Source organism: Pituophis catenifer, unplaced genomic scaffold (assembly GCF_029215685.1).
Source record: "Pituophis catenifer annectens isolate HBS135680 unplaced genomic scaffold, rPitCat1.0.hap2 SCAF_8, whole genome shotgun sequence".
Lineage (NCBI taxonomy): Eukaryota > Metazoa > Chordata > Lepidosauria > Squamata > Colubridae > Pituophis > Pituophis catenifer.
This window is the reverse complement of record NW_027256888.1, coordinates 54,249,255-54,274,440: the sequence shown is the minus strand read 5'-3', so window position 1 is coordinate 54,274,440 and position 25,186 is coordinate 54,249,255. Positions and strand designations below refer to the sequence as shown.

The following is a 25,186-nucleotide window of genomic DNA, read 5'->3' as shown; positions in this document are numbered from 1 at the left end:
AGTATTTATCGCTGCTCTTCCAGTAATGCACTTCCAGTAATGCTAGCATTTTTTTAAAAAAATAGTGAACTTATTTTTTTGTGCTGCTTAATGGTTTGACACTTGCTGTTAGGTTACTCTTTCAGAATTTTTATTCCACATATAAAGGCAACAAATTTTATATGTAGGGACTTACAATTCATGTCTCTTTTTAACATGCCTGTGCTATATTTGCTGACCGCTTACAAAGAGTATTGGATTAAGAATACAGTAAAACCAGTGGTGAAATCTAAATTTTTTTACTACCGGTTCTGTGGGTGTGGCTTGGTTGGCGTCGTGTGGCTTGGTGGGTGTAGCTTGGTGGGCATGGCAAGGGAAGGATACTACAAAATCTCCATTCCCACCCCACTCCAGGGGAAGGAACCTGGTGGTGCAGTGGACTAAACTACTGTTAAAGTAGTATTAAAGTAGAATTTAAAGTAGAATTTAGCTGCCAGCTGCCTGCAATTACTGCGAGTTCAATTCTCACCAGGTTCAAGGTTGACTCAGCCTTCCATCCTTCCGAGGTAGGTAAAATGAGGACCCGGTTTGTGGGGGCAATAAGCTGAGTTTGTATAAAATAGAACACTGCTTAGGGGGGACCCAATGCCCTACTAAGCAGGTATATACAAAAGTATGAAGGCTATTGCTTAAAAGCATTGTAAGCCACCCTGAGTCTCCGGAGAAGGGCGGCATATAAATCAAACTAATAAATAAATAAACAAACAAACAAACAAACAAACAAACAAACAAATAAATAATAAAGGATACTGCAAAATCCCCATTCCCACCCCACTCTGGGGCCAGCCAGAGTGGTATTTGCTGGTTCTCTGAACTATTCAAAATTTCTGCTACCAGTTCTCCAGAACCTGTCAGAACTTGCTGGATTTCACCCCTGAGTAAGACATGGTAGAATAGAAGGATAAACGTTGAGTGTTCATGAAATAGCATACTGAATTTCAAAGCACAATTTTATAGCACCTTGCATTATTTTTCATTATTTCAATAGTGACTTGAGAAGTCTGTTATAGTCACTATTACTCATAATTTTGAATTTTATTTAATATGTAAATGTGTTCACTGACTAGTAGTCATAGAAAATTGAAAAGTAAGTGCATAAGTGTCAACCTCAACACAAATGTCAAGAACTATCAAAGCAGGTACTATAATTGTTTAATGAAATATTAATGTAGAATTCTTCTTTATTATATATAGTATTTCTCTGAAAATGGAAAGAAGAAAGTCATGTTTATCTACGAATGTATTGTTATTGTCTAGAATACTATTGTCTAGAATCATGCCTAGAAAGGAATTACAATACATTCCTCAATGTAGTAGATTTGCAGGCCATTGAACAGTTAAGGACGATAAAATTTGAATGATGAAAGTGTTCAGGAATTGTAGCTTGAGCCTCAGTAATCCTCCAGTCATTTTAATATAATTTCTCTGTCCATATGAAAAGCAATATTTTGTAACAGGGAGGTTTTCTTTTCCTCTTAGTTTTTTCAACTATGGATGGTTTGAAATTAGTAAGAAACTTCAATTTTGGCACAAATCAGACTTCCTCATTCACTTTAACTGGGAATTCAGTATATAAATGATTTTGGATGTACATACCTTCTTTTTTCTGTGTAGGCAGCATCTTTTTTTTTTTAAATTAAAAAATCAAGGGCCCCCACTCCTCCTTATGCTCATGAGATGCACGTAATGCACATTAAAAAGAGGAGGGGCTTTGATTGCATGTTTATACCTGCAATGTTGACTTTTCGGACCCAGTTATCTAGATATCGCTAATAGAGACAGCCTTGGGTACTCAACCAATGGAATATTTCTAGATTAAGGGTATCAGTCTTAAGGGCTGCAGGCTGGATCCAGCCCACGGGATGCTTAGATCTGACCCGTGGGCCCGGCCTGGAAACAGTGAAAGACCAGTCCATGGTACCTTGCCAGCGAAAACGGAGGTTGGGAGGACCGCGCACGGCCCACCTGGGTTCCGCTTTCTGCCCCGATGGCCTCCTTCATCCCTCTGCCAGCTAAAACAGAGCCGGGGAGGCTGTGTGCAGCATGCCTGGGCTCCATTTTTGGCTGCAACAGCCTCCAGCTCAGGGAGGCCATCGTGGCTGAAAACGGAGCCTATGTCGCTGCGCATGGCCTCCTTGAGATCTGTTTTCACTGGCAGAGAGCTGCAGGAGGCCGTCAAAAACGGAGCCCGGGCAGGCTGTGCGCAGCCCCCCGGCCTCTGTTTTAGCTGGCAGAGGGCTGCAGGAGGCTATTGCGACTCAAAACGGAGCCTCAACGAGGGCTATCGAGTTGGCCACACCTACCCTGGCCACGCCCCCAGCTCCCCAAGATCAAACACAACCCTGATGCAGCCCTTATTGAGTTTGTCACCCCTGTTCTAGATGATCTCCAGTGTGTACAATTGCTAATACATAATAAAGTTGTTCAGATACATTTGATCAGCTATTTGTAAGCAGAAGATTCAGAAGTCATTTTGTATTTAAGTTAGACATTTAGCAAATAATAGAGCTATGCCCCCTTCTTTTGTATTGAAGATTAATAGAAAAATAAAATTTGAATTCATTTATCCTTCTCTAGTTTGCAGACAGTAGGCTGTATGCCTCCACCTGTATCTTCAGCAGTGATTTTAACTAAAGCTGTTGGGGGGAATGAGGTAAGATTTTTACATTTTGTTTTCTCATTACTTGTTGTTTTTTTAAAATACTGTACTTTTGTATAACAATATTTTTACTAAGCAGAATTGTTTGGCAATGTATGAAACAATGCTACCTAAGCTTGACAGTAATCTTAACCATAGTAAACATTTAGAGATGGTGCATTTTAAAAAACATACACTTTTACTTTTATTTACATGTAAAAACATTCACAATATGCATAGTATTTTAGGGTGTTACCACCAGATAAAACAATATATTGCATTGTAGAATTCAGACCACATCTTCTTTAAAAAATCATAAATTTCCCAAACTTCGAACGAAGGGCTCATTTAAACATATAAAAATAATTTTAAGTAAAATTTACCTGACTTAAAATTACATTTTAATTAAATTTTAAATTAAATTAATTTGAGTAGATCTTCAGCCCTTTGTGGTTATTACCTGTGCTGTTGCACTTAGGTATGGAAACAATATGGTATCCCATCTTTTAAAAATTAGAGTGAATGAAACATGAATGAAGCACAGAATGAAACATTCTGGTGAGAAAAAATTTCCTTGAGGATGGACTCTAGCAGGAGTCCCAAAAGCTTGGGAGACTAAACCTCTGGTCCTGGTGACCGACCCAGATTGGATACTGATTGAAACATTTTTTTCATAAAGAAAAATATCAAAAGTAGCATTTGCTTATTTAACAATCATATTGTTAAGGCATTTGTGTTGGACATATGTTGACTAAAATTAAGGGGAAGGATGCTCCTTTCTTATTTTGCAATGAGATGATGATCTTCCTAATTGCACATAGTGTAGTTATCAAGTTTCAGTTGCTGAATCAATTCTTGAGTAGTTACAAAAAGAAAAACAATGAAACCCTATCTGGAAACAATCTGATCATTATTCATAATTAGCCATTTTGTTTGTTGTACATTTTATAATTTCTCTTATAATGCCTTTTGCTGCCATTCCCTTGTACTTGGTATTTTAGTTCATGTATCAGATGAAGAGGATTAAATCCACAAAAACATACATATTTACATTTCTTTGGAAAAGTAAAAAAGAAAACTCTTTAATAAGATAGTGTTTTTCATTTCGCCAACTTAATGTTTTATAAAGTAATCTGGTAGCTTTACTTTTTCCAGAGTTGTTTTCAAGCTAGATGTTACCGGTAACATTTTTTAGATTACTGGTAAGATGACTGTTTTAAAAAGGTCTGACTTGTTTGGCAGCCATTCTGATGATTCATTATATCCAGCAAAAGCTCCACAATGTTTGAAATAATATTTCTTAGTTAAAATGAATTTAATTTATAACTGTTTGACAAAAGCTTGTCATAGTTAATGTTGATACTACCTTTGCCAACTTAGGTCCACTGTAATAGTAATATCAATATGGCTTTTGTGTTACAATGATCCTTTCATAATTTCACAGAAAAAGTTCATGTAGAAATTCCCAATTACAGTCCATTCCCAATTACAGTTAGAAATATTCTTGGTCTGAAATTGTGGAAACCTCTAGCTATTAAGTGGGCTAGAGGAACTAGTTACCTTACTTCACAGCTAGCTAACTCCTATCTTTTTATGTGAGGTGATTTGCTTTATAGACAGTTATTGGGGAAGGATAAATACAGTAAATTTAAAATGGAAATAATGCTCAGGTTTAGTAAACTATCCCTTGGGCAGAACAGAATGAGCACAGATGAGCTGTGCACAGACCAAAATTGTATACTCTATGCTTTGTTTTGTCCAGAATGGGGGATGAGGGATAGAATCTGAAAGTACAGGTAGTCTTTGACTTGTGACCACAATTGAACCCAAAATTTCTGTTTCTAAGCAAGACAGTGAAAAGTGAATTTTGCCCCATTTTATGACCTTTCTTGCCACAGTTGTTAAGTGAATTACTGCAGTTGTTAAGTTAGTAACCTGGTTGTTAAATGAATCTATTTATTTATTTATTTATTTATTGGTTCGATTTATATGCCGCCCTTCTCTGGAGACTCAGGGCGGCTTACAATGCGTTAAGCAATAGCCTCCATAATTTTGTATATATCTGCTTTTGGCCCCCCCAAGCGGTGTTCTTTTTTATACAAAGTCAGCTTATTGCCCTCACAATCCAGGTCCTCATTTTACCTATCTCGGAAGGGTGGAAGGCTGAGTCAACCTTGAGCCTGGTGAGATTTGAACTCGCAGTAATTGCAGGCAGCTGGCAGCTAAGTGCTACTTAACAGCACTTTAGTCTGCTGCACCACCAAGGCTCCTTCTCTAGCTTCTCTATTGACTTTGCTTATAAGAAGGTGGCCAAAGATGATCACAAAACCTTGAGAGACTGCAACCATCATAAATATGAGTCACTTGCCAAGCATCTGAATTTTGATCACATGACCATGGGGATGCTGCAATGGTTGTAAGTGTAAATAACGGTCGTAAGTCACTTTTTTTCAGTATAGTTGTAACTTCAGATTGTCATTAAATGAACTGTTGTAAATCAAGGATTACAACCTGTATAAGGTTTCAGATGGGAAAAATGAATTTGGATCTGCCATTCAGGCTTCTTTTAGAAGACACTGACGATCCCAGCTGAGTTGCCTGATCGTCAGAGACTTCTAAAAGCATTTTTTTTCTGCAACCTCTTCGGCCAAAGAGGCTGTAGAAAAAAAAATGCTTTTAAAAGCCTCTGGCGATCCCAGCTGAGCTGCGCAATCATCAGAGGCTTTTTTTTTTTTTTACTTTTAAAAGCATTTTTTTGGCCGAAGAGATTGTAGAAAAAATGCTTTTAAAAGTAAAAAAAAAAAGCCTCTGATGAGGTAGGCGGAATAAGTGAGTGGCGACCGGGCTGGGGACCGGTTCGGGGGCATGGCCAGCCAATGTTATTACCGGTTCTCTGAACTTCTATAAATTTTTACTACCGGTTCTTGCGAACCGGGAGCAACCCATCACTGATCCAGGTAGGGGACGGTTTTAGGATTTCCATTCAGAAACTCCAACTACAGTATGTCTTTGCCATCATTAGATGGTAGTGAAGAGTCTTTTGTTCCCACTATGTCTCTTTACTGCCATCTAGTGTCTCACTGGACCTCTGTTTCAAAATCCTGCCCAGAATTTTAATATCTGTTCTGGTTTCTGGATTAATAGTACCTGCAGCAGATAGGCTACTATGAATCCCACAGTTTTTAAAAAATTTCTTAGTTAAAATGAATTTAATGTATAACAGTCTCACAAAAGCTTTCCATGGTTAATGACGATACTACCTTTGCCAACTTAGGTCCACTGTAATAATATCAATATGGTACAATGATTACAATGATCCTTTCCTAAATTTACAGAATAGTACATATAGAAAAATCCCAATTACAGACCATTTCCAGTTACAGTTAAAAATATTCTTGGTCTAAAATTGTGGAAAAGTTTGTCTAGAATAGAGCAACAGAACTTAGGGAGAACAATATGTTTGCTTCATACATCCAGCAATGTAGATTTTACATTCTTTGCACACCTCTATCAGACATATTTGGTTTTATGTTTTTGCTTCTCTTAATCTTACATTTTTGCAAAATCTTAAATCCCAAAGATGCTTTTCCAAAAGGCAACTACACTTTCTTGGTTTTTTCCCCCTTTGAAAACATTTCGCTTCTCATCGAAGAAGCTTCTTCAGTTCAGTCTTTCAAAACTCTATGTGTCTAATTGACTGAAAATAGTTGCTCCTGTCCTTGGCCTTAAAGGCCTTCTTAATCAATGACAGGATCATGGATGAGGGTTACTGTCATCAATGGCCAATTACCTCTGCTTCCTTTCTAACAGTGACAGCATGATTTGCTAATTATTTTCAAGTTTGACATGACTTCACCACATTCTTTGAAAGGATTTCCCTGTAGATTTGGTTACACCTTTAAATTTATATTAATTTCCTCTTAGTTTTGTTATTCAGAGTTCAAATGATAAAGATATTTGTATAAAGATATCTTTGTATAAAGATATTAGGCTTTTACACACAGCCACCAAATCTAAACCATTTTAGAAAAGAAATCTTGGCAGGTCCCTTGGGATAAACTAAATTATTGCAAGTGAACCTTTAAATCATAGACCAAGGTCACAGCAGCTGGAGTATATTTGAAAAAGGTTTTATCTCTGCTTGGAAAACAAATGAAACCTCTCGTCATTTAAATTTAAAATTATAGCTTTAACAGACTTATCACGACTGATAAAATATCAAGTTCATAGGGGACATGGTGGACTCTGAAATTGTGTAAGAATAGATCAGAGGATATGCTGATCTCTTTCCTCCTTTGCATTCTTGATAAAAACAAGAGTTCACAAAGATCAGGGTCTTTGTAATAGTCTGCTCTTGAATAAAATCAGAATTCATAAAATAGAAAGGTTTTGTTTATTAGCCTGCTTTGATTTCTTTGTGATAATATTTTCTCTATTTTCTTAGAGGAACAGTTTATTTTGAAACATCAGTTAAAATGTACTATAAATGTTTTTTTATTTATGCCCCATGCTTTTTCAGTTCATTTTCTGTATCACAACAGACCTGTGAGATGAAACTCTGATTGGCCTGAGTGCAACCTGTGTGCACAGAGCTATAAAATATTGGAACTCAGGTCTACAGTAATATTCCAACTCTTATAGAAACCTTCATCACTTGATGTATTCAGAATCCTCTAGTCAGGATGTTATAGTAGAGTACCTTTTGGGATCACCAGAGAGGTTGCATGACATACACCAGGGCAAGTCTTAGTTAAACTTAAATGGTTAAATCTGCACATATTTCTTACTTGTAAGTCTGTTTGTTGCCAAATACATAGTTTTTAAAGATGGGATAATTCCATAGAGCTTATAATGAGCAATCTTGACATAAAACAATACTGTCATTTGCAGTGGTAGAAATACAGTAGTATTAATTAACTTGGGACTGGAGCCTCCCAGGTCATACTTGCAAAGAGGAGAAAAGAAGGAAACTCATTTCATTTTTGACTATTCTTTCTTTACCATTATTCTGGCTGCACTTTTCTATTTGTGCAGTAAGACTAATGGTAAATGTTCAAGAACCATGCTGAGATTATTTTAGTTCTTAAAGGTATTCTGAGTAGCAACTAGGAACCTACTGAAACAACCTAAAAGAGAAAAGCAGAGATTGGAAGAATAATCTTCAGGTTCTTTGTCATCTTGCAGGACTGTTTCCTGATGGTTGAATAACCCTGGTTAATTTTTTTAGTGTTACATATAAAAGTACATACATAACTATTAGTTCCTTTTTAGGGAAAATGGCACTATCTAGACCAGAGATGTCAAACTTGCGTTGTCAAGTCAATATCCATTCTTCAAAAGTATCTCCTTCATTCCTCATAGGTTTATTTTTAGCTGGATTGCAGCTTAGTTAGCTGGTTTCCAGGGATGCTTTCCTTCACTCCTAACCTTATTTATTGGCTGGATCACAGTTAGTTTTAACTGCTTCCAACATTTTCTCTTTCACTTCTCCTAGGTTTATTTTTAGCTGGATAACAGCTTTTCAGCTGTTTACCAGGGATGCTTCCCTCCACTCCTAACCTATATTTTGCTGGTTCACAGTTTAGCTTTAACTGCTCCCCAGTATGTCTCCGCCTCTCCCCCTAAGTTTATTTTTTGTTGGATCACAACATAATAAGCTATTTTCCAGGGATGATTTCCTCCACTCCTTACCTTATATTTAACTGGTTCACAGTTTAGCTTTAACTGGTTCCCAGCGTTGCCTCCTCCACTTCTCCTAAATTTATTTTTGGCTGGTTCACAGCTTAATTAGCTGTTTTCCAGGGATGCTTACCTCCACTCCTTACCTTATATTTAACTGGTTCGCAGTTTGCCTCTAACTGCTCTCCAGCGTTGCCTCCTCCACTCCTCCTAGGTTTATTTTTAGCTGGTTCACAGCCTAGTCAGCTGCTTTCCAGGGATGCTTTCCTCCACTCCTAACCTTATATTTGACAAATTCACAACTTAATTTTAATCATCTAATTCCCAAAATCATACTTCTTTAGCAATTTAAAATAGTAATACGTTTTGAAATATATCTTCTCTCCTACTCTCTCCCGAATTGTTAATTCTCCCATTTCCTATTTGTTTCTCACTTTTCTCTATAAAACAACATTTTAAACCATTTATAGGCCAATTCACCATAGTTATAGAATCTATAAACAAATCTTATTGTTATACAAGAATTCATTCCCATTCTCTTGTTTGCTATAGAAAAACAACATTGTAAACAACTTTCAAATCCATTTTCTATAACCATTAAAACACTTATTAATATTTTTTAGAGAATTATTTCAAAGTATTCACATTTTTTCTATTAACATTTCTCGCTTTAAAAATGAGCGTGTATAAGTAGTTCTTAACAATATTCAAAGCTTCATTTACATTTTCTTATTTTCTTTGAAGAACAATATTTTTAACCATTTTAAAGAGACAGTTTTCTGTAATTGTTAAATCTATCAGTAATTCTTATTGGTAATCAAAGATTCATTCATAATCTTCATATTTCTTATAGCTTACCGCATTTTAAACCACGCTTATTAATAAAAAAAAGTTGTTGTTTTTTAAAGAAATTTCTTTCAAAGTATCCACATTTTTTCAATAATAATATTCCTCGCTTTAGAGATCATCATCTATAGTTTTTAGCAATATTCAGATATCCACATTTCCTTACTTTCTTTAAAAAAACAAAAGAACAGTTTTCTGTAATTATTAAATCTATCAGCAATTCTTATTAATACTCAAAAATGCATTCATAATCTTCATATTGCTTGTATTTTTTTCTATATTCCCATTTCCCCCCCCTTTTTTTAAAAAAAAATACTTCTTTCAATAATAATAAAGAAGGATAAATTTAAGAAAGAGAAAGGGAGAGGAAAAAAGAAATAGAAGTATGACAAAAAATATCAAAGGGAAAGATTCAAAAGAAAGAAAAAGGGAAAAGCAAAAAGCAAGGAATGAGATAGAAAAATAATACAGAGCAAAAAAAAAAGTAAAAAGGAAAGAGAGAGAGGAGAGAGAAACTTTCCTCCTTACATTGTTTAGGAATCAATTACATAAAAAGCATTTATGTCCATTTTAATCAAACTATGGTGTTTTTCTCATTCTATCCAAACTCTTTCTTCTTTTTTTTTCTTCCTTTTTTCCAGTTCTAATATCCATAAAGTTATAAAGACTAACAGATTTAGTTCTTTTGTATTCCATATATGGTATCATCATGTCCTCTTCTAGGGGTACGCCATTCTTCTTCATTACAACACCATTAATCAGCAGTTTTAATTGTTCCAAATAGCTTCTTCTTCCCAACTGTCCATAAGTAGTTCAAAGGCAAATTGAATACATCCAAAATCAAACCACCTTAGTTTTTCCTCAATATACTCCAGTTTGAGAAATAAGAGACAAAGTTTCTTCTTCAAACAGCAAGGAATACACAATTTGCAGTTTCTACTTTCACTTCTGTTAACAAGCGTCCATCTTAAATTCTCTCCGCTTATTATTCTCGCAGCTTTTTGAAAAAGACATTCCGTTTCCTCTTCTCCTTCTTTCTCTTTACAGCTAATCCATTCTCTTTAATAACCAAAAATCCATCTAGAAAAACATTTAATTCCAAAAGCAGATAGTAGGTATGATCATCCTTTAAAGGGTCTTCTCTTCTCCTTGTTAATTATTTTAAATCTTTCGCCCAAATAATTCTTAGCCGCTGTTAAGGCCAGGGCATTGTTAGTCCCAAATATTTAAAAGCTGTTCCCGCCTGGGCTAGTTCTGCTCACCCGGCATTCAAACAGCTTGCTCCTGCTTCTCCTCCTGCACTTCGCTTGTCCTGGCTGCCGTGGCTTTGGGGCACCCGCCATGGCTGCCTCTCCCACCGCCACTGGCGCAGAAGGTTATCCTCCGGCCTCAAGGAACCTGCTCGTTCCTCTTGGCCGTCAGAGGAGGTCCCTCTTTATCCCCCTGTCCCTACAGAACAGGGGAGGTCCGCAGACCTACCGCCTGGGGCTTGGCGGACGGGATTTTTGCGGGGCTCTGAGGAGCCCCGCTATTTCCACATCCGAATCACCACGGCACCAACCAGAAGTCCTAAATTCTTTAAATTTTATTAATGTTATTTTTGTATTAATTTTCTACTAATTTTACTTTTAAAGTAAGTAAAAGTCCACCATACAGTTTCTGAAATTAAGCTCAATGTATATTATTTCCTTATCACTTTTTGAACCTCTTTTTTTTTTTTTTTTTAAACCAAACATTTAATGTTTCTTATAATCTAATCATCTCACTATCTTGGAAATTCTAGCTGTTAACTGGAAAAGGAAAAAAATGGTGCAGTATGTCAAACAGTATTAACTGTAGGATGAATTTGCAGAGGAACTTGTTTAAATTTCTTCAAAAAAATGGAAAAATGTTACTTTGAGCTTTTAATTAGCAGATGCCAGCTGCTCCAAGTAGAGAACACCTGTGCTACCTGAGGTATTAGGGACTTCAGAGCCCAGTCTTTTTGCACACCAATGGAAATGAGAAATAACTGATTTCTGTGGAGATGCTAATAGCCCTGGCTGCATTAGCATTATTCTCCTGATATATGGTCAGTCTTGAAAACTCAGTACACTAAGGTAAAACTTCAGAATTCTTGAGGAAAGCATTGACAAGGAATTTTAGTTGTGATGATCGTAGTAATAGTTTCTTTCAACTCAGAGCAGATTTATCAGTATTTTGTTGGTAAAAGTTAACTTCTCTATTAAGTTGAGCAATCCGTTGCCCATAAAACAGCTGTGTCTTACAAATTAAGGAAACCCTTTTGCTCTTGTAGAAGAGAATACCTGTAATTTAGGATTGGTCTATGAAGCCTTGAGCTCTCTGAGCGTTGCTGTTTGCTTGCAATTGTTTCATTACCCAACTAGATAACATCATCAGTGCACAAGGTAACATTGTCAGAGCACTGATGTTACCTAATTAGGTAACAACCCCAAGTAAACAAGGTAATTGAGAAAGCACCAAGGACTCCAAAGTCCTTTCCTCTTCTGAGGGGCAAACTTGGAGAAAGGAAGCATCTAATGTTGACTGGTCTCTGCTGAAAACTTTCAATACCACTTTGAGTGTTTGCAGACTACAAAGCCGCTGTAATTCTACTTGCATTGTCAACTACATTATCTTTAAATGTTTAAAAGCAAAAACAAGCAAATTAGTCTTAAATTCCTGAGAACAGAGAAACAGTAAACTACTTCATATTTTTTTGTTAGTACTGGCATTTGTATCATTGAAGCATTTATTTTTTTCCATTTATAGATACAAGTGCAACAAACATAACATATCAAAACATATTTATTGTTTGAATTTTTTGTTTAGATCACATATAATGGGGTAAATCTAAGGATTTTTCAGCTAGAAATTTTAACGAGAAATTAGATTGTAGATGTAATTGGATTATAATTGCTCCAGTTTCTTTTAACAGATTATTATGCAAATCATGCTTGTTAGAGCTTAAATAAAAATAATTCTTTTCTTGAGCTGCCTAGGTAGAAAAAAGGTGTCACTGATTAGTTTTAGGATTTCCATGTTATCCAAACATCAGCAGTCTTTAGTCTTTTTATTTTAGGGATAAAAAACCTACTTATGTTGTACTTCTGTATAGATATAATGTGTGTCGTGTGTTTGGGTGATACATTAAGTCCTAAATTAAACAATATTGGATATTTTATCTATGTGATGCATCTAAGCCTAAATAAATATAATACATATATATCTGAATATCTTTTCCAAGGTTTTTATTACTACTCTAGTCTTCATATTTCTTGACTGCTGGTTTCTTTACTGTTGATAGTTGATCCTAAAAGTTAGAAGCTATATATCACTCCAGCACCTTTATCAATTGTAAGGCTGATTGCTGGACCTCTTATTACTTTAGTCTTCTTTATACTTTATCTTAGTCCGATTTTTGTAGTGCTCCTTGGCTTTCGTTATGAGAGTTTACAGTAGTGGCCAAAATTGTGGAAACCTTTTGGGAAAACTATATTTTTGAGGTTTGATGGCTAACACCACTTTTTTTGGCGTTTCAAGATAATCATATTCCACTGCTGGAATGGCCTGGGAATAGCCAGACCTTAACCCAATTGAAAATCTATGGAGCTGACTAAAGAAACTTGTTAGTCAGAAGCGATAAAACCCAGTTAATAGAAGCAATCATTCAATCTTGGTTTTATATTATAACCGCTGCAGAACTAAAAGACTTGGTTCACTCTGTGGGAAGGTATTGTAAGGCTGTAATTCATGCTAAAGGTTACCCAACTATTAACTGACATGGTGATAATTTTGTATATCTTGTTTTTTCTATGGTGATAATTTTTGTATATCTCATTTTTTTTGTGTTTCACTTTTCTTCTTTAGACTGTAACTGCTATTCTAATAGCTAATCCTTCATAAAAATTATTGCATTACATTCTTGATTAAATTATCTTTCCATTGATACATAATTTTATGGTACTACTCCCCCCAAAAAGTGGTGTTATTAGCTAGTTTTAGAAAATACACTTTTCCGAAAATGTGTCCACAATTTTGGCCACTACTGTACAATTCATTTCAGCTGTCAAGCAGTACAGGTTACTAATGCTTCTCTCTCCAATTTTGAAATTACATTTATTTTCTTCCAGTCCAGGTTCCATCAGTATATATTCTTCATATAAATTGAATAAATACAGGGAGAGAATTTGCCAATCTGATGCCTATCTATTTCACCATGTTCTGTACAAGCCTCCTGACCTGTGTGGGTTTTACATGACCACCAGGTGATATTCTGGAGTAGGCAGAAACTGCAATCATAGAAATATTTACCAGTTGCTTAGAGTTTGGCTTATATAGTGCCCTGCATATAAGAGGAAATATGTGGAGAGAAAGGTAACTTCGTCAAGCATTCAAATTGACCCTCAGAGAAGCAGTGCACAGGACAATGATTTTTTAATGGTTTGTAATTGGTATCATAGAAATGTGTTAAATCAATATATCTGAAAGCAATAAGCAAAACGTTAAGTTAAAAAAAAGGATTACTACTTTAAAAACTTCCTGTCTTTTCTCTAAGTAGAAAATCTTATCAAATTCTGCACCATATTAAATTACATATCCAAGTGATCCAAGCTATAGTGTACTGCACACCAGAACAACTAGACACAAGAACAGTTTTTTCCCAAACGCCATCACTCTGCTAAACAAATAATTCCCTCAACACTGTCAAACTATTTACTAAATCTGCATTACTATTAATCTTCTCATCGTTCCCACCACCCATGTCCTTCCACTTATGACTGTACGACTGTAACTTTTTTGCTTGTATCCATACAATTTATATTGATATTGTTTCCAACCCTATGACTACCATTAAATGTTGTACCTTATGATTCTTGATGAACGTATCTTTTCTTTTATGTACACTGAGAGCATATACACCAAGACAAATTCCTTGTGTGTCCAATCACACTTGGCCAATAAAAAATTCTATTCTATTTCAATAAAAGTCCATTGAAAAAGGAGTTATTTAAATGCAGATTAAGGAAGTAATCAGTCATTCTAAAGTTACTTTTTGAGAAAGACCTTATTAAATATGGAGCCAATACTTAAAAGGCTCTGGCTCTCATGCCAACTTTGATTATGATTGTGATTAACATAGTCTTTGTGACTTTAATGGATATGGGGAGATTTTTAAGCAGCAAGGTCCTAGATATTTTTTAATCAATATAAAAAACAGTATTAGGCCAATAACTGCAAGAAAAACAACTCCTTATTCCTATGTGAAAATTGTAATGATAAGTGAAGCAAAGTAGACCTGAAGTGGAATTATAGTAGCTATTCCAGTATCCTCCACTTACCAAATTTGGAATTCTATATTTGCAGCAGCAAGAAGAAAAGGGACACATTAACCAAAGAAAAATAAATCAATATAGTATCACAAAAGGAAGAATATTATATAAAATTACATTTAAAAAACTGTCATTCTTTTTCTCCACAATTTTTTTCTATACTGCTGAGCATATTCTATATTTTTAATAGGTACGTTGTAGGAGGCTATTCCTTTCCTTTACATTGCTAAAGCAAAACTGCTATAGAGCATAAGCAGACCATATGATCCCAGCCTGTAAAAATGTGAAGTCAGTTGTGATAATGCCAACTCAGTTGCAGGGTCTGCTAATACAGCACTGTTTTTTCCTTTGCCAAGAGCCTCCTTGCCTGGTGTCATTTCTTGTGCTCTTGTGGGATAAGATTAGTCTGCAACAACAAAGTAGCCAGATGTCTGGTTCTAAGAGTGTCCCGGGGGTCAGGGTATGGTAGGCAACTGCAGTCATTTGGGGCTGAGATCAAAGGTACCTGAGAATTACTGATGGGCACATAGTGTGTGTCATGCCCATTACTGGCAGTCTGTGAAAAATTGTATCCCTAATTAACCCTTTTGTTAAGATTGAAAATCTAGTGTATTTGTGAATAAAAATAGGTTAATGATAGCAAGCAGGTATCCTTTCTACTGTGTATTACTTCATGATAGTCAAACTGCATAATGTCAGTTAGAATACTCTGTAATTTTATATATATATATATTTTTTAAAAATACACAGAATGAATTTTGTTGGAAAAAAAACCTAAAGCTGTTCCTGCTAGTATAGTTTATCTGCTGTTTCCTCCAAGCACTATTTCTGATGAAAATATTAAATAGATGATCAGCCTTCTGGAGAAAAAAAAAAGTCTAAATCTCATTATATTGTTTTCTTAAAATAAGATGTAAATAAGAGGGTGATGAACAAAACAAGTGCAGTCACAGTATTTAAGGAAACATATGTATTGTCCAAGTCTGAAACCTCTCCTTTTGGCCCCATTATATTCAGTCTTTGTTATCAAGGGTCTCATTAGTAGGCCAGTTGTTTGCATTTTAATGACTGCAACTTCCCTTTCTTTATATAAAGTAATGTTAATGTTCTTTGATCTGAATGTAAGTGCATGGGGGTTGGGCATGAGTGGTTGTATTCATGATGAAATTGCATTTGCAATTTATTGCCTCTGATACATGTTGAGCAATTTTAAGGGACAATTTTGAGTAAGCAGACATTTTTAAACCCCAGGAGGACAGTCCTCTGGAGTAATTTAAAGGACATAATTGATTTATCTGTTTCCAACTTGACAGCCTTACCATTTCCTTTCTTGCTCTCTCACTCTCACTTAGCAGCACTAAAGGAAAAGAGAATGGACTGATCATTACTGAAAGCATGCCTGATGTTAAACTTCTGTTTTTACAATCGATGTCTGAAACCTTTGCTTATAAATTGACTGTTGATAATTTTGTAATTTCATCATTGCTTGGTTTTATTTGTATATAATTAACAATAGGAGAAGTTAAATTTGTTTGTGATAATCTCAGTCACTAAGATAACCACAAGACTTCTTTCAGTTAATTTAGTTTAATTTCTCAGGTTTGTAGGGACTAATTTTTGCTTTTGTCTTTCTGGCATGCATCATTTAAAATATTCAGCTCTCTGGCTATGTGTGGAACTAAGAGTTACAAGTAAATGTATATTTCATCATATATATATGAACAAACTATTCTAAAAATACGAGTTCCAGGTATATTAGTAAAGAAAGAAGCAGACATCCTGTGAGCTCCGGAACTTAAAATTTTAAAAGAATTAAAATTTTATTTAACTAAGCTTTCTCAGCCATCTGCTGACATTGTCAGAGTATTAAACTACCATTACAGTAGTTTAACGATGTCAGCAGATGGCTGACAAAAGCTTAGTTAAATAAAATTTTAATTCTTTTAAAATTTTAAAATTTTAAGTTCCGGAGCTCGCAGGATAATATTTGGAGAATCACTTTTAATCAACATTTTCTATAGCAAAAGTTGGCTTTTGGATGGCACAATGGGAAAAAGATGAGCCATTCATTTATTAGTTAAAGTCATACTTCACCTGTCTTTCAGGAGCTCAATGGGACCTAGGTAAAGTTCTCCTTTCAATTTTCCCTACCAAAACAATCCGTTAAGATACTTGGCCTCTCAAGGGAGTGATTGGCTAAGACTCAGTGAGCGTCTGTGGCTGAGGGTAGACTAGAACCTGGGTTTTCCCAATGCCAGTCCAAAATACTTAGCTTTACGTCACATTAGTAGCTTGTTATTTGGCAACAAAGCAAAACTTAGGTATGAAAACAAAGTTTTATTTCTTTATCAAATATTCTATTCTAACTTTGTCTTCTAAAAAAAAAAATACATTAAACCTAACTTCTAAAACTATCATGCACATATTTGGCTGGTTCAGATGTAATAGGCAACTACAGTTTTCTACTGCCTCAATGAGTGTGCATAGACTTAGAATAACTTTATTGTAACTTTGAATATACACTAATTGGCATACATTAAAATTAAATTTCGTTGCATACAACTCTCAGAGAGCCTCCACCTCCAATATATACTACATAAACATGGCTAAATAAATACAAAATTATGCATATACCTACATATATTATATGACAAGGAGAAACAACACAGTCTAGTTCGGATGTATACATGTACATGGCGAGAAAAATGAATCTTGGGAGTTTACCAGACGGCATAGGGAACAAAGAAAGGTGTTACAGATTCTGGTAGTCCTGCTAGAAGTACTTCAAAACCTCCTCCCAGAGCAAGAGAACTAGACCATGAAGTGGGTGTGTGGGGTTTCTAACACTGTTTCTAGCTCTAAGCATATAGAGCTTATAAGCAGTATGCTGAATAACAGGAAGCAAGCTTCCTATAATCTCCTTGGCTGTCCTTACCACTCTCTGTATGGACTTTCTATGTGAGGCACTGCTGCCACCAAACCAAACAGTAATGCAGTTTGTTAAAACACTCTGAATTGTGCCTCTGTAAAAAGTGGCCAGGACAGAAGGAGAAAGATCCAACGAAAGATCCAATCTCAGTTTTTTAACCCTCCATATTATTCTCTTTCAGAATGGTTCTTTCCTTCAAAGGAATTTGAAGCTTTCAGTTCTGCTCTCATAAATCATTGTCCATATTATGGCCAAAGCTGAGGAACTATGGTTGAGTAAAATAAATTAGAGAAAGTGATTTTAGATCCTTGGTTCACACATATTTGTGGTCATGTGAGACTAAACAAATAGAATATAGCTACTTATATCTTCCTAAGATGTCTGAATTGGCTTTAAATCTGTTCATACTCAGTAATGTAGCATAAGAGGAGCTTAGTGTTGATGATACTTGTTATTTTTATCATTAGTAAAGAATATAGCTTTATTACTCTATTACCATAGTAATAAACCTCAGCAGCAACAACAATTTAGCATAAAAATAGTGCACATTTCAAATACCTCAACATTTTGGGACAAGAGGCATCTTGTCAGCCACATATTGATTCAAAAAACATTATATATCATTATTTTCAAAATATACTTTTGACAGCTAATTATTCTAATAGATTCTTAATTTAGAGTACTTTTAAAGTGTAAAATCAAATTTATGTGGCAGGTGATATTTTTTTACAATCCTGCATTCCAGAAGTATTTTCGGAATTCTGCTGAATTTTGGACATTTCTTGTTGTCATTTTGTGAGCTGGCTCCAGAATGTTTCTTGACAGTTGTGAATATTCGCATGCTAGAAACATTTACAATGTAAATTAAAACTTCTATGAGGATCTTCCATTTTTGGTAGCTGTTTTTTTTTTTTTTTTGCAAATAAAGTATATTTAAAGTTAAGTATGCCCTTTTATTCTTGTATTATAGAATACCGTGTTTCCCTGAAAATAAGACCCTGTCTTATATTTTTTTGAACCCCAAAATAAGCGCTTGGCCTTATTTTCGGGAAGGTCTTATTATTTTGAGGCACGTGGAGCAAGACGGGGCTCTTCTTTCCATCTTTTCTGATTTCCAGCTCTGTCACCCTAACCCTAACCAGAAGAAATGGCAGGGACCGGCTGCACATTTGTTTAAATATTTTTGGGGAGGGCTTATTTTCAGGAGGGCTTATTTTAGCGCATGCGCTCAAAAGCCCAATTGGTCTTATTATCAGGGGATGTCTTGTTTTAGGGGAAACGGTATATAGAATATCTGTTGATTGCATGGTCTTATAAAGATCCTCGTATATTGTAGTCAATGTAGTCAACAGATCTTCTATATGTTCTATAATACAAGAATAAAAGAGCATACTTAACTTTAAATATACTTTATTTGAACTATTGTTCAATATACTAAAGACTAAATGGGAAGGCAATTCCATCACAGTTTTTAAAATACATGACTGAAAATTATTTGTAAGCCAAGTAGAATCTTGCTTCATCAAAAATTAGCATTTTGTTGATCTCGAATAAGTTCAAAGAGCTCTGCTGTTTCTTCCAACTGTGTATAGGTTTCTGAAGGGGTCTCAGATGGCTATATAGACTTCTGTAAAGCACGGGTATAGCCTGGAGGGATTCTTCAGATGCCCAACACCACCCATTTCTCTTCTTAAAAGCTGTCTAAAACAATTTAGATTCTGAATTAGTATTTTTATTCTGACTTCAATATTTCTGCTATTTCCCTGTAATGGAATGTGAACATACTGTAAATGTATCATTTACACACACACACACACACACACACACACACACACACACACACACACAAATATGATGTGCAAATTGTAACCTGCATTGTTTATCTACTTAACCCAGGAAAGTTGGTTTAGACCTAAACAACTGTAGATTTGTATGAAACAAAATTAACCACTTATTGGGGACTATTCTTTACCTCTAGAGACTAAACAATCTCCTAAAGTGACTATTCCTTCCTTAGAAGTTTTTATGTTCCCAGGAAGAATAAAAAGGGAACAGAAATAATGGAGATCAGTTCTTCTCAACTGATTTGAGAATAGTTATGCCACTGTAGATTTCTTTTTAATCCTCTAGAGCAGGTTTTCTCAAACTGTGAGGTGTATCTCCCCAATCCACCTTTCTCAAAGTTGTATTGTTTTCATTATTTATTTGTGTTCCTTTTGGTATTCATTTGGATTTTTGGAGGAGGTGTATATATTAAGATTACATTAAAGTGAGGTGTGACGGCAAAAGGTTTAGAACTCCCTATTCTAGAGGGAAACAAAAGGACAGCAGATGAAAGGGGAAGTGAAAGTTTTATAGCCACTTTTATGGTGGCTTGGAGGGTTGGGGGAAAAAACCCATCTGCACAAAGATATAACCATCCTTTGCCAGGTTGTGCAGCACACAAAAATGAAGCTACGGAATTGAGAAAGAGTGTTGGCTGGGTCACTCATGTTGTACAAATAGAGTCAATGAACCAAAATCCAAAGTTCCACATGTTGCCTTGTATTCTCTCATATAAGGGAAATAAACTTTATCAGTAAATATCTTTGATAGATCTGATCAGAGGGGCCAATAATCTGAGTAGGGTCATCTATTCTGGATAAACGTTACCTATGCTGGAAGCATTCTTGATCATTCATTTTCTATGGACAAGTAACAACAGCACTTTCTGAATTTCATATTGTGATTGTGAAAAGACACAGGTTTGATGTCAAGTTATTCATGCTGTGGATATTTGTAGACCTGAGTGCTATTCTAAGTAAAGGCAATTGTTAGGTTTTTCTCCAGTGTTAAAAAAGAGCACCTATTTTATATCTAATACAGTGGAAATTGATTTGTGAGTAACCCTCCCTAGAATTGTATTGTCTGTTTGCAGTTTCTTTCTTTTTTTAAAAAAATCATTACTGTGTTTATTCATTCCTTTTGCAAAAAGGGTTGTGTTTTTCTCTTGAGTTGGCCCATTTTGAATTTTCTTTAGTAAGCAGCATAACCCCTGGATTCCTTTACCTGATTACATAAATTAAAGTAAGTTAGATAATATTATCACGTTCTTTAAAAAATACCTTCAAATTGATAATCTATATCTAAATGTTTATAAACCAAAAGTGACTACACACAAATAAAATGGATACAAATAAATAAAGGACCGAGAATTTATTAAATAAACATGGAAATGAACAAGGAAGTTGTTCAGTGCTAGAGAGACAGAACAAAGTATGTTAGAGGCAAACTTCTGGAGGGAGCAGTTCAGAGGTGGGATTTACTTACCTTCCCTACCAGTTCTCAAATGTGAGCGCGCATGCGCACGGCAGTAGTCGCGCATTACGGCCATGCAGGTGGGCGGAGCCTCCCACAGTCACCGCTACCAGTTTGCACGATCCGGGGAGAACCAGCTGAATCCCACCCCTGGAGCAGTTACTCCGACTAGCTAGCTAGCTGAAAGGGCTATACTACATGCCGTAGTGAAGTTAGCATATTTGTCCCAAACTATATTACTCTTTTTTGCATAAATTGTGTTCCTTCTGTATTTCCCATCATATAGTTGATATCTTGTACTACCTATAACAGAAAACACCTTCAACTTAAACCTGTTATTTAAAAACATAATATACCTGGAGCTCAGCAGGCTTTTAATTCTGGCTTCTAAAATTCCTTTAAAATAACAAACACTCATAGAATGTAACACACACTGTTTTTAATTGTAACTTAATTATTAGTAATAACTGTTGGGGCTGCGGAAACTGAGGAAAGCTGATTTATACTTTCTGATGTACTTTATCATGTTGAAGAATTGCTGTTATACAAAACTTGATTATATACAAAACAAGCAGGTTCACTTTTTAAAAAAAACAAGGTAGTGCTACCTATGGTACAGTGACTCGTTCTTTGGTATGTCACTCTTTTTAAGACTGTCTCTCTGTTATTGAGAGGTGAGCAGCTGAAGGATAACATTTTGAAAGGAATACTTTGAGTTGGGAATTTGATGTTGAGGACTCATTTCTGCCTCATCATCTAGACTTTCAAAAGTTAAAATGGCAGTGAGTCAGTCCTTCTGGAAACTATGCAGAAATTCAAATCATAAATAAGGAAGTGCATCAGGTACATTAAACAGATGTGGGAAAATGGCTTTCTATCCTTTGTAGCAAGGTAATTGGGCACCACAGCTTGGCAGGAGCTGGTGCTATTGAGTTGGCTATAACTGCCACAGGTTGATAGGCAGGTGATAAGGCAGCTTCCACTTGGGTCTGCACAGGAGGCCTACCTAATATGCTGTCTGCCCTAAGGGCCTATGGGAACACAGTTGGATTATTATGTTAATGCATGAGCCTGCTGCCCTCTTCCTATCCCAGCTGGGTTCCCCGTTGTTAGGAACTGCTTTGCACTGACAGTGGAGTAATATGCTGCATGATTGAAAGGGCAAAGGGGCTTGGAAGAAAAAAGAATAGGCCTGCACAGATATGTAAATGAAGAAAGAAAGTCAGTAGGTGGGTTTCTCTATACGTATAGCTAGAGAATTTATTATAAAATGAGTAATATGGGGCTGCTAGTTACATTGTTGTTTAAAACCTTAATTAAAAATAATATATTCATCTTGTCATCTTGTATATTAGCCAAATACAAGTAGAAATATTTCCAAAAAAGATTTATTTGGCCTTTAAATCAGTTAATACTGTAAGAGCCACCAGTATATATATATATATATATATATATATATATATATATATATATATATATATATATATATAAGCGCCCCGCCCCCCAATTGTTTGGTTGTTCAAGTTTTTGATAATTTGCTTTTTTGTATCCCATTATTCATTTACTGCAAAAAGGTAATGTTAGATCTTGTTTCTACTTCCAATATAAAAGTTATTTTTATGAAAAAAAAAATAGTCTGATCTGTGCAGTAAAGCTATAGCTTTATTAGTTCTATTCTTTCAATGTTTTACATTATTAAGGTTAATAATAAAAGTTTAGCATCTATGCATTTTCTGCTTCATTTGTATACTTGATTTTCTTTGACAGAAATCAATTATTGCATGGCTCCATTCTGGCACTGTTTTTTTCAGTGTTCATTTGCTATTGCTTGTGGACAGCTTTGTTGGCTAAAACAATTCTGGAACTTCAAAGCTGGTAGGTTTATCCTAGTTGTTGACTGTTGTAATTGAAGAAATGAATAGTTGCCCCATCCTTATTTTTAGTGTGCCATAATAGAGACTTCGGTTTGACAGACATTCTACCTTTGTAATTTATGCAGAGCTAAAAGCATATTGGAAAATGCCTCAAAAATGGACATAAGTGTGACTGCACAAGGTTTAGGACTGTTTCTTGAGGTTGTTGTAGTAATCAATATGCTCAGAGCACTGGATAAATGCAAGCTCATAATGAAAGGGCAGCCCCATGCTGATTACTGTAGCTCTGGTAGATTAGCAGTATGAGCAGTTTGAGTATGCAGATATTACCCCTAAGTTCTCATGCCAGAAGTTGCTGATTCTGTTCTATTTTAGTATACAGTTGTAACAAAAATGTTCTCTGTAAAGAGATATGTATGTGAGAAAGCATCTGACATCTTTCTCTTAAAACAACACCCAACATGGGCATACAATAAGGTTTGAATCATGGAAATTGGACAGTATATAGATATTATTATGGTTCATCACACAGTGAGCCAGATGTTTAGGCTAGACTTGGCATCTTTATCTTCTTATTGAAACCTTCTCAAGGACCTGAGATGGGTAGATGTGGATGTTAGATGGTGATAAAAGTATTGTTGGAGGATGCAAGCTGTTCAGAGTAAAGCTGCCTTTTCCAATTGATCAACTGTCATTTTGTCAATGCCAATGGTGTTCAAACGGTGCTCTAGTTGTCTTGGGATTGCATCCAAGACACCTATTGCTATTGATATTATCTTTGCTTTCCTTTGCCATAGTCGGTCTATTTCTATTAGCAGTTCTTTGTATTTTGTTATCTTTTCTAATTCTTTCTCTTCTATTCTGCTTCCGGAGGCCAGAAGCAGCCCCTTTCCTAACTTCGGTCGGCCTGGAAGGCCCGAAAATCAGCTGCCCAGCACGTACATGCGCACTGGAGCTGTACTTGAGCAATGCCCACGTGCCCACAGATATGGCTCCGCGTGTCACCTGTGGCACGTGTGCCATAGGTTCGCCATCATAGCCTTAGGCTAACTCTGGGCAGCTTACAATCAAATACATATTTACATGCATATACACAAACATATACACACAAACATAAATACCAACAAATGCTGTGATCCGACTACAGAGGATGGGGGGGCAGTGTGGGGGGAAGTTTGTTGTTAATTGATTAACCACTTCGAAGTATGCCTTCCACATGATGACTCTGGGTGGCTCACAACAATCAAAGAAGGAAATTACAATAAAACTGATAAGAGATGATAAGAACAATAGACTAGAATGAATGAAGCAAGGAGTGTTACTTTCCCTTGCCAAAGATCTGAGTTAAGAGCCAGGTCCTCATGGCTGTTTTAAACAACCGCAAAATAGGGCTGTCTGGATTTCAGACAGAATCTTATTCTAAAGTAAGGTACTGCTAAAGAGAAGGCATACTTCTGGGGTCTTGATAATGATGTTATTTAGTCAAAGAAATCTGGAGCGTGCCAACACTGCAAGAATGAATTGTCTGGGCAGATACAAAGAAAGATAGATTCTCACTCAAGTAGCTAGGCCCTGTGCCATATAGGGCTTTGTAGATAATGACCAGACCTTGAATCACACCTGAAAGCAAACTGTGCAGCTCATGAAGCAGAGCTATTACACAGACATACCAAAGCATGCCTATCAGTGCTCATAACTCTGCATTCCATACCAGGAAGTCTTCTAAGATAACCCCAGGTAAAGTATGTTGCGGTAGTTGAACTATGAGGTAATTGGGGCATGAGTGACAGTCTGAAAGGCCTCCTGATCCAAGAAAGGATACAACTGGTGCATCAGATGAAGTTGTGCAAAGGCCTCCTGACCACAACTCTCACCTGCTCCTCAAGTAGGAGCTGCAAGTCCAGAAAGATGGACAAAGACAAAAGAAGCCAGCATTTTTACACTTGAATGGTATGATCTGTTGACACAATTTCAAGGTTATTTTTTTAAACTGAGCACATTCTTTCACTTTAAACAAGAGACCCCTTAAATCTTCCTTACTTTCATTCCTCAAAGTGTATCTCTGAAGTTGTTGATGTTTCTCTAAGAAATTTTAATTCTAATTTGTTTCTTCTAGTCCAGAGTTTCTCATGACACATTCTGTATATAATTTAAACAAATAAGATGACATTGTACAATATTTCAACACTTCTTTCCTAATTTTGAATTATTTAGTTTTCCCTATGATCTGTTATAACTTTTGCTACCCGTTTGTCCTACATGTTTTGAATAGGTGGATAAGATAGTTTGATAGTCTTATATTTACTTTTTTATTTACTGTGTTTTATATGCTATTTCACTATGAAATTCTGAGCAGTTACAGTAATAAAATAAATAGGATTAAAAACAAAAGCAAAAGAATAAACCCCCAACTATTACATCCTGCCAGTGTGCCCTCATTTCAGTGATAGTATGATTTCCCATCTTGTTCTCCAATGCCACATTTTACAACTTTACAAAAGGTGATAAAGGAGGAGTTGATCCAAACATCCTTCAAGACAGGTTTTTGCAG

At 35.7% G+C, this 25,186-nt stretch overlaps 1 protein-coding gene across 1 annotated transcript in view; it reads left to right on the top strand.

The window, feature by feature from the left end:
- Positions 1 to 25,186, top strand: part of SLC10A7 (solute carrier family 10 member 7) — a 145,165-nt gene that overhangs the window by 5,192 nt on the left and 114,787 nt on the right. The window contains exon 4 of the mRNA XM_070948672.1: positions 2,617 to 2,692. Coding sequence (XP_070804773.1) covers positions 2,617 to 2,692 — 76 coding nt within the window. The remainder of the gene's footprint in view (positions 1 to 2,616; positions 2,693 to 25,186) is intronic.